Raw genomic sequence first — 17,488 nt, forward strand, 5'->3', positions numbered from 1 at the left:
CTATACACCATAATAATGAAGACTGTAGCCATATCAGGGCTACTGGGTTTCTATACACCATAATAATGAAGACTGTGTCCATGCCAGGGCTACTGGGTTTCTCGCCTAACATCTCCTAGCTGTGACAGTATTCCCTGTATACTACACTATTGGCCTCGTTCAACACATCCTGATTTGTCACATTCTGTTTCACTGCAAGTGAAACGAAATGGGAGAGCAGCGTTCAACTGTGGTTCACAAGGCTACTATACTATGGCCTCTCAGGTATCGTCTCTTGCCTGGGCTTACTATCCTCTCTTCTGTTTGTCTCCAGGAAAGGCAAAGATGTGCCTCCATCCTTCAAGCACTTCTTCAGCAGCGCCGTTGCCCTCAGCTACATCAACCTTTCAGGAACCAAACTCCCTCCAGAGGCCTTGAAGTGAGCAGACTAACCATGCTCCCTCTGTCTCTGTCTTTCTCTGTCTCTGTCTGTCTCTGTCTTTCTCTCCTCTGTCTTTCTCTCCTCTGTCTCTGTCTTTCTCTGTCTCTGTCTTTCTCTGTCTCTGTCTTTCTCTGTCTCTGTCTTTCTCTGTCTCTGTCTTTCTCTCTCTCTGTCTTTCTCTCCTCTGTCTCTGTCTTTCTCTGTCTCTGTCTTTCTCTGTCTCTGTCTTTCTCTGTCTCTGTCTTTCTCTCTCTCTGTCTTTCTCTCCTCTGTCTCTGTCTTTCTCTGTCTCTGTCTTTCCTCTCTGTCTTTCTCTGTCTCTGTATATATAGTAACTTATGTATTATATGATAACATACTTATTAACTGCTCTTTCGTATTAACGATAACAATATAGTACTTATAAATATATTAACTATATATCACTGTAATATATATAACATACGTATATATATAGCACTTATATATAACGTATACATTAATATATATATATATATGATATTTTAACATATATATATATATATATATTATATATTATAATAATATATATATATAAATATATATATACTTATATAATATATAATATATCTCCTCTCTGTCATTCCTCTATCTGTCTTTTCTCCCTCTCTCTGTCTTTCTCCTCTCTGTCTTTCTCTCTCTCTCTGTCTTTCTCTCTCTGTCTCTGTCTCTCTCTGTCTCCATCTTTCTCTCCTCCTCTGTCTCAATCTCTTCTGTCCCTCCTCTCACTTTCCTCTCTCTCATCTCTTCTTTCTCTCTCTTTCTCACCTCTCTCTGTGTCTCTTCTCTCTCTTACGCTCCCCTCCAATATATATATTTTTCCTAATAGGAAATAGAGCGACACTGAGTGTACAAAACATTAGGAACACCTTCCTAATATTGAGTTGCACCCCCTTTTGCCCTCAGAACATCCTCAGTTCGTCAGGCATGGACTACAAGGTGTCAAAAGCGCCCCACAGGGATGCTGCCCCATGTTGACTCTAATGCTTCCCACAGTCGTGTCAAGTTGGCTGGATGTCCTTTGGGTGGTGGACCATTCTCGATACACACGGGAAACTGTTGAGCGTGAAAAACCCAGCAGCGTTGTGGTTCTTGACGCGTCTGGCACCTATGACCACTCCCTGTTCAAAGGCACTTTAAGCTCTTGTCTTGCCCATTCACCCTCTGAATACATAAACAATGCCACCACCCCCTGCTTCGTCTCTCCGGCGTCATCCCATGTGACAAACAATCCAGGTCTCAATTATCTCAACTCTTATACAACCTTCTCTGACCTGTTTCATCCCCTTCGTTTACTCTGACTGCAGTGGATTTAACACGTGATTCTCTCTACCTGATTCACCTGGTCAGTCTATGTCAGGGAAAGAGCAGGTGTTCCTAATACTGTTTTGTACTCAGTGTATATCACTCTCCTCAGCATCTCATGAACTAGACTGTATTCTTCATCCCATAAACTAGACTGGATTCTTCATCCCATAAACTGTGACTGGATTCTTCATCCCATAAACTAGACTGGATTCTTCATCCCATAAACTAGACTGGATTCTTCATCCCATAAACTAGACTGGATTCTTCATCCCATAAACTAGACTATATTCTTCATCCCATAAACTAGACTGGATTCTTCATCCCATAAACTAGACTGATTCTTCATCCCATAAACTAGACTGGATTCTTCATCCATAAACTAGACTGGATTCTTCATCCCATAAACTAGACTGGATTCTTCATCCCATAAACTAGACTGATTCTTCATCCATAAACTAGACTGGATTCTTCATCCCATAAACTAGACTGGATTCTTCATCCCATAAACTAGACTATATTCCTTCATCCCATAAACTAGACAGTATTCTTCATCCCATAAACTAGACTGGATTCTTCATCCCATAAACTAGACTGGATTCTTCATCCCATAAACTAGACTGGATTCTTCATCCCATAAACTAGACTGGATTCTTCATCCCATAAACTAGACTGATTCTTCATCCCATAAACTAGACTGGATTCTTCATCGCATAAACTAGACTGGATTCTTCATCCCATAAACTAGACTGGATTCTTCATCCATAAACTAGACTATATTCTTCATCCCATAAACTAGACTATATTCTTCATCCCATAAACTAGACTGGATTCTTCATCCCATAAACTAGACTGGATTCTTCATCCCATAAACTAGACTGGATTCTCCATCCTGTATGTTAGTATTCTTCATTGTTATCTCTGTTATAAACCTAACCAATAGTGAGTCTGCCTGAAAATGTATTAAACAATATTGTTGTCTTCCTTGCAGAGCTCTTCTGCTCAGGTCTGGCCAGTAACCCTAACATCAAGGAAGTGTCGTTAGACCTCAGCTGCTGTGAGGTAAGAACACAGAGAGGCTACAGGAAGTGTCGTTGGGCCTCAGCTGCTGTGAGGTAAGACCACAGAGAGGCTAAAAGGAAGTGTCGTTAGACCTTAGCTGCTGTGAGGTAAGAACACAGAGAGGCTAAAGGGAAGTGTCGTTAGACCTCAGCTGCTGTGAGGTAAGAACACAGAGGCTACAGGAAGTATACAGATTAGACCTCAGCTGCTGTGAGGTAAGAACACAGAGAGGCTACAGGAAGTGTCGTTAGACCTCAGCTGCTGTGAGGCTACAGGAAGTGTCGAACACAGAGAGGCTACAGGAAGTGTCGTTAGACTTCAGCTGCTGTGAGGTAAGAACACAGAGGGGCTACAGGAAGTGTCGTTAGACCTCAGCTGCTGTGAGGTAAGAACACAGAGAGGCTACAGGAAGTGTCGTTAGACCTCAGCTGCTGTGAGGTAAGAACACAGAGAGGCTACAGGAAGTGTCGTTAGACCTCAGCTGCTGTGAGGTAAGAACACAGAGAGGCTACAGGAAGTGTCGTTAGATCTTCCAGTTGTGGAAAATAGATATGAAAGACAACTTTATTAGTCAGCGTGAGATAACGACAGTTGCTTTATCAATGTACCATACATCAATGAAAAGTGTTGTCAATAGTCTTCACTATAGTACTTGCATCAATGTACTATACATCAATGACGTCTTCACTATAGTACTATACATCAATGACCTCTTCACTATAGTACTATATGTCAATGACCTCTTCACTATACATCAATGACCTCTTCACTATAGTACTATATGACCTCTTCACTATAGTACTATTTCACTCTATATATTAATGACCTTCTATAGTAATATATGTTTCACTATAGTACTATACATCAATGACCTCTTCACTATAGTCCTACCTCTTCACATCTATTATGTTAATGACTATTTCCTCTATATATTAATGACCTTCACTATAGTAATATACACTATATGTTAATGTTAAACCTCTTCACTATAGTACTATATATGTTAATGACATCAATGACCTTACACTATGTAGTAATATATGTACTATACATAATGACCTCTTCACTATAGTACTATTCAATGAACTCTTACTATGTTAATGACCTCTTCACTATAGTACTATATGTTAATGACTATTTCCTCTATATATTAATGACCTCTTCACTATAGTACTATACATCAATGACCTCTTTCACTATAGTACTATATGTTAAGAACTCTTCACTATACATCAATGACCTCTTCACTCTATAGACCTCTTACTAATACACATCAATGATCAATGAACTTCACTATAGTACTATACATCAATGACCTCTTCACTATAGTACTATATGTTAATGACTATTTCACTCTATATATTAATGACCTCTTCACTATAGTACTATACATCAATGACCTCTTCACTATAGTCCTATACATCAATGACCTCTTCACTATAGTACTATATGTTAATGACCCCTTCACTATATGTTAATGACCTCTTCACTATAGTACTGTATGTCAATGACCTCTTCACTATAGTACTGTATGTCCTAATATGTAACATTAAAAACATTAGCAGATCTGCGAAAGCAAGAATCCACCTCTTGTTCTGGCCCAGATATGTGACGTTTAGCTGAATGTTCTGGTCCAGATATGTGACGTTTAGCTGTATGTTCTGGTCCAGTTATGTGACGTTTAGCTGAATGTTCTGGTCCAGATATGTGACGTTTAGCTGAACGTTCTGGTCCAGATATGTAACGTTTAGCTGAATGTTCTGGTCCAGATATGTGACATTTAGCTGAATGTTCTGGCCCAGATATGTGACGTTTAGCTGAATGTTCTGGTCCAGATATGTGACGTTTAGCTGTATGTTCTGGTCCAGATATGTGACGTTTAGCTGAATGTTCTGGTCCAGATATGTGACGTTTAGCTGAATGTTCTGGTACAGATATGTGACGTTTAGCTGAATGTTCTGGTCCAGATATGTGACGTCTATCTGAATGTTCTGGTCCTTTAGCTGAATGTTCTGGTCCAGATATGTGACGTTTAGCTGAATGTTCTGGTCAAGATATGTGACGTTTAGCTGTATGTTCTGGTCCAGATATGTGACGTTTAGCTGAATGTTCTGGCCCAGATATGTGACGTTTAGCTGAATGTTCTGGTCCTTTAGCTGAATGTTCTGGTCCAGATATGTGACGTTTAGCTGAATGTTCTGGTCCAGATATGTGACGTTTAGCTGAACGTTCTGGTCCAGATATGTGACGTTTAGCTGAACGTTCAGATCCAGATATGTGACGTTTAGCTGAATGTTCTGGTCCAGATATGTAACGTTTAGCTGTATGTTCTGGTCCAGATATGTGACGTTTAGCTGAATGTTCTGGTCCAGATATGTGACGTTTAGCTGAATGTTCTGGTCCTTTAGCTGTATGTTCTGGTCCAGATATGTGACATTTAGCTGTATGTTCTGGTCCAGATGTATGTGACATTTAGCTGAATGTTCTGGTCCAGATATGTGGCCCGTTTAGCTGAATGTTCTGGTCCAGATATGTGGCGTTTAGCTGAATGTTCTGGTCCAGATATGTGGCAGTTTAGCTGAATGTTCTGGTCCAGATATGTGGCGTTTAGCTGAATGTTCTGGTCCAGATATGTAGCGTTTAGCTGAATGTTCTGGTCCAGATATGTGACATTTAGCTGAATGTTCTGGTCCAGATATGTGACATTTAGCTGAATGTTCTGGTCCAGATATGTGACATTTAGCTGAATGTTCTGGTCCAGATATGTGGCGTTTAGCTGAATGTTCTGGTCCAGATATGTAACGTTTAGCTGAATGTTCTGGCCCAGATATGTGACGTTTAGCTGAATGTTCTGGCCCAGATATGTGAATGTTTGGTCCAGATATGTGACGTTTAGCTGAATGTTCTGGTCCAGATATGTGCCGTTTAGCTGAATGTTCTGGTCCAGATATGTAATGACGTTTAGCTGAATATTCTGGTCCAGATATGTGGCGTTTAGCTGTATGTTCTGGTCCAGATATGTGACGTTTAGCTGAATATTCTGGTCCAGATATGTGACGTTTAGCTGAATGTTCTGGTCCTTTAGCTGAATGTTCTGGTCCAGATATGTGACGTTTAGCTGAATGTTCTGGTCCAGATATGTGACGTTTAGCTGAACGTTCTGGTCCAGATATGTGACGTTTAGCTGAATGTTCTGGTCCAGATATGTGTCATTTAGCTGAATGTTCTGGTCCAGATATGTGACGTTTCGCTGAATGTTCTTCGTCAGTTTAAAATTGTAAAATGAGCACTAGCTTTGGCCTTGATGGTTTTAGTGAACATCCCATAGCTCTGTCTGTTGTTATAGCTTCCTCCTTTCCAAATATACCTGATGAGTCTACTATAACTCTATATAATGGATCACTTGCGAAGCAAGAGAGAGAGAGAGAGAGAGAGAGAAGAGAGGAACAGGAAGGAGATTGAATAGAAATGGCTAATTATGTCACGCACTCACACACACGCATGCACAGAAACACACACACACACACTCTCTCTCTCTCACCCCCATGCCCTAATCTACTAAAGATGTCTTTCCACAGATTCATTGAATACCACTGCAGCAGGAACCACAGTTAGCTAAATAATTTCAAATTTTAAACCGCTGCTGAGCTACTAAATTATCTCTTGCCTTTCAGTCTTTGTGGGTGTAATAATGAACCATTGGTTTGAAGCAGTCTCACTGTGTGCTACAGTACTATATGTGTTTTTGAGTGATTCCCAAATGGCACCCTATTCCCTATGTAGTGCACTACTTCTGACCAGAACCCAATAGGTCCTGGTCAAAAGTAGTGCACTACATAGAAATAAGTGCCATTTGGGATAAATACTCTTGTCAAATTGTATGTGGATGATCTAGCCAGAGGATTGTTCTCTCTAATAGCTAGCTACTGGTCACTGTATATCTCTGATGTGTGTTGTGCTCTCTAATAGCTAGCTACTGGTCCCTGTATGTCTCTGATGTGTTGTTGTTCTCTCTAATAGCTAGTTACTGGTCCCTGTATATCTCTGATGTGTGTTGTTGTTCTCTCTAATAGCTAGTTACTGGTCCCTGTATATCTCTGATGTGTTGTTGTTCTCTCTAATAGCTAGCTACTGGTCCCTGTATATCTCTGATGTGTTGTTGTTCTCTCTAATAGCTAGCTACTGGTCCCTGTATATCTCTGATGTGTGTTGTTGTTCTCTCTAATAGCTAGCTACTGGTCCCTGTATATCTCTGATGTGTGTTGTTGTTCTCTCTAATAGCTAGCTACTGGTCCCTGTATATCTCTGATGTGTCTTGTTGTTGTTCTCTCTAATAGCTAGCTACTGGTCCCTGTATATCTCTGATGTGTGTTGTTGTTCTCTCTAATAGCTAGCTACTGGTCCCTGTATATCTCTGATGTGTGTTGTTGTTCTCTCTAATAGCTAGCTACTGGTCCCTGTATATCTCTGATGTGTGTTGTTGTTCTCTCTAATAACTAGCTACTGGTCCCTGTATATCTCTGATGTGTGTTGTTGTTCTCTCTAATAGCTAGCTACTGGTCCCTGTATATCTCTGATGTGTTGTTGTTCTCTCTAATAGCTAGCTACTGGTCCCTGTATATCTCTGATGTGTGTTGTTGTTCTCTCTAATAGCTAGCTACTGGTCCCTGTATATCTCTGATGTGTTGTTGTTCTCTCTAATAGCTAGCTACTGGTCCCTGTATATCTCTGATGTGTGTTGTTGTTCTCTCTAATAACTAGCTACTGGTCGCTGTATATCTCTGATGTGTGTTGTTGTTCTCTCTAATAACTAGCTACTGGTCCCTGTATATCTCTGATGTGTTGTTGTTCTCTCTAATAACTAGCTACTGGTCCCTGTATATCTCTGATGTGTGTTGTTGTTCTCTCTAATAGCTAGCTACTGGTCCCTGTATATCTCTGATGTGTGTTGTTCTCTCTAATAGCTAGCTACTGGTCCCTGTATATCTCTGATGTGTGTTGTTCTCTCTAATAGCTAGCTACTGGTGCCTGTATATCTCTGATGTGTTGTTGTTCTCTCTAATAGCTAGCTACTGGTCCCTGTATATCTCTGATGTGTGTTGTTGTTCTCTCTAATAGCTAGCTACTGGTCCCTGTATATTTGATGTGTTGTTGTTCTCTCTAATAGCTAGCTACTGGTCCCTGTATATCTCTGATGTGTTGTTGTTCTCTCTAATAGCTCACTACTGGTCCCTGTATATTTGATGTGTTGTTGTTCTCTCTAATAGCTAGCTACTGGTGCCTGTATATCTCTGATGTGTTGTTGTTCCCTCTAATAACTAGCTACTGGTCCCTGTATATCTCTGATGTGTTGTTGTTCTCTCTAATAGCTAGCTACTGGTCCCTGTATATCTCTGATGTGTTGTTGTTCTCTCTAATAGCTAGCTACTGGTCCTTGTATATCTCTGATGTGTGTTGTTCTCTCTAATAGCTATCTACTGGTCCCTGTATATCTCTGATGTGTTGTTGTTCTACTGGTCTCTGTATATCTCTGATGTGTTGTTGTTCTCTCTAATAGCTAGCTACTGGTCCCTGTATATCTCTGATGTGTCTTGTTGTTGTTCTCTCTAATAGCTAGCTACTGGTCCCTGTATATCTCTGATGTGTCTTGTTGTTGTTCTCTCTAATAGCTAGCTACTGGTCCCTGTATATCTCTGATGTGTCTTGTTGTTGTTCTTTCTAATAGCTAGCTACTGGTCCCTGTATATCTCTGATGTGTCTTGTTCTCTCCCTAATGCTGCTCTAAGCTTGGTCACTGTGTAAGTATTACCCTGACTAAAGACTGATAACTACTGTTAACCCCTGAGGCGATAACTCAGGCTAGGGAAGTTGCTGTTCTGTATCTATCTATTGTTATCCAGTATCCCTCAGGGAAGCTGCTGTTCTGTATCTACATCTATTGTTATTCCAGCCCTAGGGAAGCTGCTGCTCTGTATCTACATCTATTGTTATTCCAGCCCTAGGGAAGCTGCTGTTCTGTATCTACATCTATTGTTATCACAACCCTAGGGAAGCTGCTGTTCTGTATCTACATCTATTGTTATTCCAGCCCTAGGGAAGCTGCTGCTCTGTATCTACATCTATTGTTATCCCAGCCCTAGGGAAGCTGCTGTTCTGTATCTACATCTATTGTTATTCCAGCCCTAGGGAAGTTGCTGTTCTGTATCTACATCTATTGTTATCACAACCCTAGGGAAGCTGCTGTTCTGTATCTACATCTATTGTTATCCCAGCCCTAGGGAAGCTGCTGTTCTGTATCTACATCTATTGTTATTCCAGCCCTAGGGAAGCTGCTGTTCTGTATCTACATCTATTGTTATCCCAGCCCTAGGGAAGCTGCTGTTCTGTATCTACATCTATTGTTATCCCAGCCCTAGGGAAGCTGCTGTTCTGTGTCTACATCTATTGTTATCACAACCCTAGGGAAGCTGCTGTTCTGTATCTACATCTATTGTTATCACAACCCTAGGGAAGCTGCTGTTCTGTATCTACATCTATTGTTATTCCAGCCCTAGGGAAGCTGCTGTTCTGTATCTACATCTATTGTTATCCCAGCCCTAGGGAAGCTGCTGTTCTGTATCTACATCTATTGTTATCCCAGCCCTAGGGAAGCTGCTGTTCTGTTTCTACATCTATTGTTATCCCAGCCCTAGGGAAGCTGCTGTTCTGTATCTACATCTATTGTTATCACAACCCTAGGGAAGCTGCTGTTCTGTATCTACATCTATTGTTATCACAACCCTAGGGAAGCTGCTGTTCTGTATCTACATCTATTGTTATCCCAGCCCTAGGGAAGCTGCTGTTCTGTATCTACATCTATTGTTATCCCAGCCCTAGGGAAGCTGCTGTTCTGTATCTACATCTATTGTTATCACAACCCTAGGGAAGCTGCTGTTCTGTGTCTACATCTATTGTTATCCCAACCCTAGGGAAGCTGCTGTTCTGTATCTACATCTATTGTTATCACAACCCTAGGGAAGCTGTTGTTCTGTATCTACATCTATTGTTATCCCAGCCCTAGGGAAGCTGCTGTTCTGTATCTACATCTATTGTTATCCCAGCCCTAGGGAAGCTGCTGTTCTGTGTCTACATCTATTGTTATCACAACCCTAGGGAAGCTGCTGTTCTGTTTCTACATCTATTGTTATCCCAGCCCTAGGGAAGCTGCTGCTCTGTATCTACATCTATTGTTATCCCAGCCCTAGGGAAGCTGCTGTTCTGTATCTACATCTATTGTTATCCCAGCCCTAGTGAAGCTGCTGTTCTGTGTCTACATCTATTGTTATCACAACCCTAGGGAAGCTGCTGTTCTGTATCTACATCTATTGTTATCCCAGCCCTAGGGAAGCTGCTGTTCTGTATCTACATCTATTGTTATCACAACCCTAGGGAAGCTGCTGTTCTGTTTCTACATCTATTGTTATCCCAGCCCTAGGGAAGCTGCTGCTCTGTATCTACATCTATTGTTATCCCAGCCCTAGGAAGCTGCTGTTCTGTATCTACATCTATTGTTATTCCAGCCCTAGGGAAGCTGCTGTTCTGTATCTACATCTATTGTTATTCCAGCCCTAGGGAAGCTGCTGTTCTGTATCTACATCTATTGTTATCCCAGCCCTAGGACGCTGCTGTTCTGTATCTACATCTATTGTTATTCCAGCCCTAGGGAAGCTGCTGTTCTGTATCTACATCTATTGTTATCACAACCCTAGGGAAGCTGCTGTTCTGTATCTACATCTATTGTTATCACAACCCTAGGGAAGCTGCTGTTCTGTATCTACATCTATTGTTATCACAACCCTAGGGAAGCTGCTGTTCTGTGTCTACATCTATTGTTATCACAACCCTAGGGAAGCTGCTGTTCTGTATCTACATCTATTGTTATCCCAGCCCTAGGGAAGCTGCTGTTCTGTATCTACATCTATTGTTATCCCAGCCCTAGGGAAGCTGCTGTTCTGTATCTACATCTATTGTTATCACAACCCTAGGGAAGCTGCTGTTCTGTATCTACATCTATTGTTATCACAACCCTAGGGAAGCTGCTGTTCTGTATCTACATCTATTGTTATTCCAGCCCTAGGGAAGCTGCTGTTCTGTATCTACATCTATTGTTATTCCAGCCCTAGGGAAGCTGCTGTTCTGTTTCTCATATCTCATCTTGTCTCTCTATTGACAGCTCAGGTCTGGGGGGTCACAGATCCTGGAGGGATGCATCGCTGAGCTCCCCAACATCTCCAGTCTGGACATCTCTGATAACGGTAAGACTATATCTAGCTTCTCTATATCTATAATGTAAAGACAACAGTAAAACAAGACAAGGGAATGCAGTTTATCCAATATAAAGCAGGGGTGTCCGAAGGGTTGTGTGGGTGGCTGGGTATATAGGGTTGTGTGTGTGGCTGGGTGTATAGAGTTGTGTGGGTGGCTGGGTATATAGAGTTGTGTGGGTGGCTGGGTGTATAGGGTTGTGTGGGTGGCTGGGTATATAGGGTTGTGTGGGTGGCTGGGTGTATAGGGTTGTGTGGGTGGCTGGGTGTATAGGGTTGTGTGGGTGGCTGGGTGTATAGGGTTGTGTGGGTGGGTGGCTGGGTATATAGGGTTGTGTGGGTGGCTGGGTATATAGGGTTGTGTGGGTGGCTGGGTGTATAGGGTTGTGTGGGTGGCTGGGTATATAGGGTTGTGTGGGTGGCTGGGTGTATAGGGTTGTGTGGGTGGCTGGGTGTATAGGGTTGTGTGGGTGGCTGGGTGTATAGGGTTGTGTGGGTGGCTGGGTTATATAGGGTTGTGTGGGTGGCTGGGTGTATAGGGTTGTGTGGGTGGCTGGGTATATAGGGTTGTGTGGGTGGCTGGGTGTATAGGGTTGTGTGGGTGGCTGGCTGTAGGCTTTTCCTCCAGCCCAACCAACCCAGTAGTGCAGCTGACTCGACTAATATAATGATTTATTTAAAGACTGTGATTAGCTGATTGGTTGATTCAGGTGTGTCACTGCTTTGGCTCCCAGAATGCCTTTTTAGATGATTGGTTTGTGTTTCCTCCAGGTCTGGACTCTGACCTGTCCACTCTGCTGGTGTGGCTGGCCAAGAACCGATCCATCCGACACCTCTCACTGGGGAAGAACTTCAACAACATCAAGTCCAAGTACGATGGGGGCGGGCTGGGTCAGCACTGGGGGAGGGCTGGGTCAGGACTGGGGGAGGGCTGGGTCAGGACTGGGGGAGGGCTGGGTCAGGACTGGGGGAGGGCTGGGTCAGGACTGGGGGAGGGCTGGGTCAGGACTGGGGAGGGCTGGGTCAGGACTGGGGAGGGCTGGGTCAGGACTGGGGGGAGGGCTGGGTCAGGACTGGGGAGGGCTGGGTCAGGACTGGGGGAGGCTGGGTCAGGACTGGGGGAGGGCTGGGTCAGCACTGGGGAGGGCTGGGTCAGGACTGGGGAGGGCTGGGTCAGGACTGGGGGAGGGCTGGGTCAGGACTGGGGAGGGCTGGGGAGGGCTGGGTCAGGGCTGGGGAGGGCTGGGTCAGGACTGGGGGAGGGCTGGGTCAGCATTGGGGGAGGGCTGGGTCAGGACTGGGGGAGGGCTGGGTCAGGACTGGGGAGGGCTGGGTCAGCACTGGGGAGGGCTGGGTCAGCACTGGGGGAGGGCTGGGTCAGGACTGGGGGAGGGCTGGGTCAGGACTGGGGAGGGCTGGGTCAGGACTGGGGAGGGCTGGGTCAGGACTGGGGAGGGCTGGGTCAGCACTGGGGGAGGGCTGGGTCAGCACTGGGGGAGGGCTGGGTCAGGACTGGGGAGGGCTGGGTCAGGACTGGGGAGGGCTGGGTCAGCACTGGGGGAGGGCTGGGTCAGGACTGGGGGAGGGCTGGGTCAGGACTGGGAGAGGGCTGGGTCAGGACTGGGGGAGGGCTGGGTCAGGACTGGGGGAGGGCTGGGTCAGGACTGGGGAGGGCTGGGTCAGGACTGGGGGAGGCTGGGTCAGGACTGGGGGAGGGCTGGGTCAGCACTGGGGGAGGGCTGGGTCAGGACTGGGGGAGGGCTGGGTCAGGACTGGGGGAGGGCTGGGTCAGGACTGGGGGAGGGCTGGGGAGGGCTGGGTCAGGGCTGGGGGAGGGCTGGGTCAGGACTGGGGGAGGGCTGGGTCAGCATTGGGGGAGGGCTGGGTCAGGACTGGGGAGGGCTGGGTCAGGACTGGGGAGGGCTGGGTCAGGACTGGGGGAGGGCTGGGTCAGGACTGGGGGAGGGCTGGGTCAGGACTGGGGGAGGGCTGGGTCAGGGCTGGGGGAGGGCTGGGTCAGGACTGGGGGAGGGCTGGGTCAGCATTGCGGGAGGGCTGGGTCAGGACTGGGGGGGGCTGGGTCAGGACTGGGGGAGGGCTGGGTCAGCACTGGGGGAGGGCTGGGTCAGCACTGGGAGGGCTGGGTCAGGACTGGGGGGGGCTGGGTCAGGACTGGGGGAGGGCTGGGTCAGGACTGGGGGAGGGCTGGGTCAGGACTGGGGGAGGGCTGGGTCAGGACTGGGGGAGGGCTGGGTCAGGACTGGGGGAGGGCTGGGTCAGGACTGGGGGAGGGGCTGGGTCAGGACTGGGGGAGGGCTGAGTCAGGACTGGGGGAGGGCTGGGTCAGGACTGGGGGAGGGCTGGGTCAGGACTGGGGGAGGGCTGGGTCAGGACTGGGGGAGGGCTGGGTCAGGACTGGGGAGGCTGGGTCAGGACTGGGGGAGGGCTGGGTCAGCACTGGGGGGGGCTGGGTCAGGACTGGGGGAGGGCTGGGTCAGGACTGGGGAGGGCTGGGTCAGGACTGGGGGAGGGCTGGGTCAGGGCTGGGGGAGGGCTGGGTCAGGACTGGGGGGAGGGCTGGGTCAGCATTGGGGAGGGCTGGGTCAGGACTGGGGAGGGCTGGGTCAGGACTGGGGAGGGCTGGGTCAGGACTGGGGGAGGGCTGGGTCAGGACTGGGGGAGGGCTGGGTCAGCATTGGGGGAGGGCTGGGTCAGGACTGGGGGAGGGCTGGGTCAGGACTGGGGAGGGCTGGGTCAGGACTGGGGGAGGGCTGGGTCAGGACTGGGGAGGGCTGGGTCAGGACTGGGGGAGGGCTGGGGAGGGCTGGGTCAGGGCTGGGGGAGGGCTGGGTCAGGACTGGGGGAGGGCTGGGTCAGCATTGGGGAGGGCTGGGTCAGGACTGGGGGAGGGCTGGGTCAGGACTGGGGGGGCTGGGTCAGCACTGGGGAGGGCTGGGTCAGCACTGGGGAGGGCTGGGTCAGGACTGGGGGAGGGCTGGGTCAGGACTGGGGAGGGCTGGGTCAGGACTGGGGAGGGCTGGGTCAGGACTGGGGGAGGGCTGGGTCAGGACTGGGGGAGGGCTGGGTCAGCACTGGGGGAGGGCTGGGTCAGGACTGGGGGAGGGCTGGGTCAGGACTGGGGGAGGGCTGAGTCAGGACTGGGGGAGGGCTGGGTCAGGACTGGGTCAGGACTGGGGGAGGGCTGGGTCAGGACTGGGGGAGGGCTGGGTCAGGACTGGGGGAGGGCTGGGTCAGGACTGGGGGAGGGGCTGAGTCAGGACTGGGGGAGGGCTGGGTCAGGACTGGGGGAGGGCTGGGTCAGGACTGGGGGAGGGCTGGGTCAGGACTGGGGGAGGGCTGAGTCAGGACTGGGGGAGGGCTGGGTCAGGACTGGGGGAGGGCTGGGTCAGGACTGGGGAGGGCTGGGTCAGGACTGGGGGAGGGCTGGGTCAGGACTGGGGGAGGGCTGGGTCAGGACTGGGGGAGGGCTGGGTCAGCACTGGGGGAGGGCTGGGTCAGGACTGGGGGAGGGCTGGGTCAGGACTGGGGGAGGGCTGGGTCAGCACTGGGGGAGGGCTGGGTCAGGACTGGGGGAGGGCTGGGTCAGGACTGGGGAGGGCTGGGGGAGGGCTGGGTCAGGACTGGGGGAGGGCTGGGTCAGGACTGGGGGAGGGCTGGGTCAGGACTGGGGGAGGGCTGGGTCAGGACTGGGGGAGGGCTGAGTCAGGACTGGGGGAGGGCTGGGTCAGGACTGGGGGAGGGCTGAGTCAGGACTGGGGGAGGGCTGGGTCAGGACTGGGGGAGGCTGGGTCAGGACTGGGGGAGGGCTGGGTCAGGACTGGGGGAGGGCTGGGTCAGGACTGGGGAGGGCTGGGTCAGGACTGGGGGAGGGCTGGGTCAGGACTGGGGGAGGGCTGGGTCAGCACTGGGGGAGGGCTGGGTCAGGACTGGGGAGGGCTGGGTCAGGACTGGGGAGGGCTGGGTCAGCACTGGGGGAGGGCTGGGTCAGGACTGGGGAGGGCTGGGTCAGGACTGGGGGAGGGCTGGGGGAGGGCTGGGTCAGGGCTGGGGGAGGGCTGGGTCAGGACTGGGGGAGGGCTGGGTCAGCACTGGGGGAGGGCTGGGTCAGGACTGGGGGAGGGCTGCGTCAGGACTGGGGGAGGGCTGCGTCAGGACTGGGGGAGGGCTGGGTCAGGACTGGGGGAGGGCTGGGTCAGGACTGGGGGAGGGGCTGGGTCAGGACTGGGGGAGTGCTGGGTCAGGACTGGGGGAGGGCTGGGTCAGGACTGGGGGAGGGCTGGGTCAGCACTGGGGGAGGGCTGGGTCAGCACTGGGGGAGGGCTGGGTCAGGACTGGGGAGGGCTGGGTCAGGACCAATATCCTTACTGTCTGGCTGGAGATGGAAGCATACACACAACACATCCCTTAACACACAACACATCCCTTAACAAACACACAACACATACCTTAACAAACACACAACACATCCCTTAACAAACACACAACACATCCCTTATCAAACACACATACGGTTACACACCTTTGTATCTCCATATTGTCATTGTTTTTAGTCTTTATAAAACCTCATAACCGGTTCTCTTTGTTTCTCAGAAATCTGGCCCCTGTCCTGGACAATCTGGTTCATATGATTCAGGAAGAGGAATCGGTGAGTCTTCCATCAGTATGAGTTGAATGTCATGATCAGAGAAACCCTTAGTGTCTTTCCTAGTCAACCAAGGTGGTTTCGTAGCACTTAATACAGCTGCCAGGCTACACAGCAGCAAGTATTACTGTCTGAAACGGATGTGTTGCTGCCGCTGTTTTGGTCCAGGTGTCTCTTGAAAAATACGGTTTTATCTCAATGAGACCCACATGGTTAAAGGTTCAATGGAACCATTTTTATCTAAATGTCAAATAATTTCTGGGTATTTTTTTTTTACCTTATTGTGCTTGTTTTCAATTAAAATGTTCAACAAGAAACAAAAATAGCTTCTTAGGAAAGAACAATTTCTCAAACAAGAATTTTGCTGGACTGTCTGAGTAAACTGAAATCTAGCTGTTATTTTTCTTTTTTCAACTAGGCAAGTCAGTTAGGAACTAATTCTTATTTTCAATGACAGCCTAGGAACAGTGGGTTAACAGCCTGTTCAGGGGCAGAATGACAGATTTTGTACCTTGTCAGCTTGTGGATTTGAACTTGCAAACTTCCGCTTATTAGTCCAACGCTCTTACCACTAGGCTACCCTGCCCTTCCCTCTCTTATTGGCAGAGAGGTTTGGAACACTCTTTCTTGTTGGTCTATTAACTGGTGATGTCACCAGGCAGGCCAAAACTCCACCCCAACAAAACAGACTGTCTGTTCAAACAGTTCTCACACTAACATGGCTTTATCATCATTTTCACAATTTCACAATGTTATTCCAACATCATAGTGTGGAAGTATATATTAAACACAGGAAAATCACATTTTTGACTGCACTGGTCCTTTAAATAAAGGTTTAATAAATACATTACAGCGTGTTTCATCATTCTCTGGATCATTTCTGTACATATTTCAGTAAATCCCAGCCTTCCTCTGGGTATTATCCCTGTCAACCCTCCCTCAGCCTGGGCTGCTCTGACAACAGGGGATGGTGTTATTCTGGATCTCTGCTCCGTCACTGTGTCTGGGGTGGAGGGAGAGGGGGGGTTGGTAGTGGTGGGGTAGAATCACTGTGTGTGTGGAGGGAGAGGGGTTGGTAGTGGTGTTGGTGGGGTAGGATCACTGTGTGTGGGGTGGAGGGAGAGGGGGTTGGTAGTGGTGGGGTAGGATCACTGTCTGTGGGGTGGAGGGAGAGGGGGGTTGGTAGTGGTGTTGGTGGGGTAGAATCACTGTGTCTGGGGTGGAGGGGAGGGGGTTGGTAGTGGTGTTGGTGGGGTAGAATCACTGTGTGGGGTGGAGGGAGAGGGGGTTGGTAGTGGTGTTGGTGGGGTAGAATCACTGTGTGGGGTGGAGGGAGAGGGGGGTTGGTAGTGGTGTTGGTGGGGTAGAATCACTGTGTGTGGGGTGGAGGGAGAGGGGGGTTGGTAGTGGTGTTGGTGGGGTAGATTCACTGTGTGTGGGGTGGGGGGAGAGGGGGGTTGGTAGTGGTGTTGGTGGGTAGAATCACTGTGTCTGGGGTGGAGGGAGAGGGGGGTTGGTAGTGGTGTTGGTGGGGTAGAATCACTGTGTCTGGGGTGGAGGGAGAGGGGGGTTGGTAGTGGTGGGGTAGAATCACTGTGTGGGGTGGAGGGAGAGGGGGGTTGGTAGTGGTGGGGTAGAATCACTGTGTGGGGTGGAGGGAGAGGGGGTTGGTAGTGGTGTGGTGGGGTAGAATCACTGTGTGGGGTGGAGGGGAGA

General features: G+C 48.7%; 1 protein-coding gene across 1 annotated transcript; it reads left to right on the forward strand.

Moving 5' to 3' along the window:
- Nucleotides 1-313: 313 nt before the first annotated feature.
- On the forward strand, nucleotides 314-15,775 carry LOC135535142 (F-actin-uncapping protein LRRC16A-like; the record flags this gene model as incomplete). Its single annotated transcript, XM_064961857.1, has 5 exons — nucleotides 314-418; nucleotides 8,025-8,040; nucleotides 11,019-11,100; nucleotides 11,881-11,980; nucleotides 15,721-15,775. Coding segments are annotated over 5 exons (358 nt in total), but the record flags the coding sequence as incomplete, so codon positions are not given.
- Nucleotides 15,776-17,488: the final 1,713 nt, after the last annotated feature.

The sequence above is a fragment of the Oncorhynchus masou genome, unplaced genomic scaffold, assembly GCF_036934945.1.
Source record: "Oncorhynchus masou masou isolate Uvic2021 unplaced genomic scaffold, UVic_Omas_1.1 unplaced_scaffold_4502, whole genome shotgun sequence".
NCBI lineage: Eukaryota > Metazoa > Chordata > Actinopteri > Salmoniformes > Salmonidae > Oncorhynchus > Oncorhynchus masou.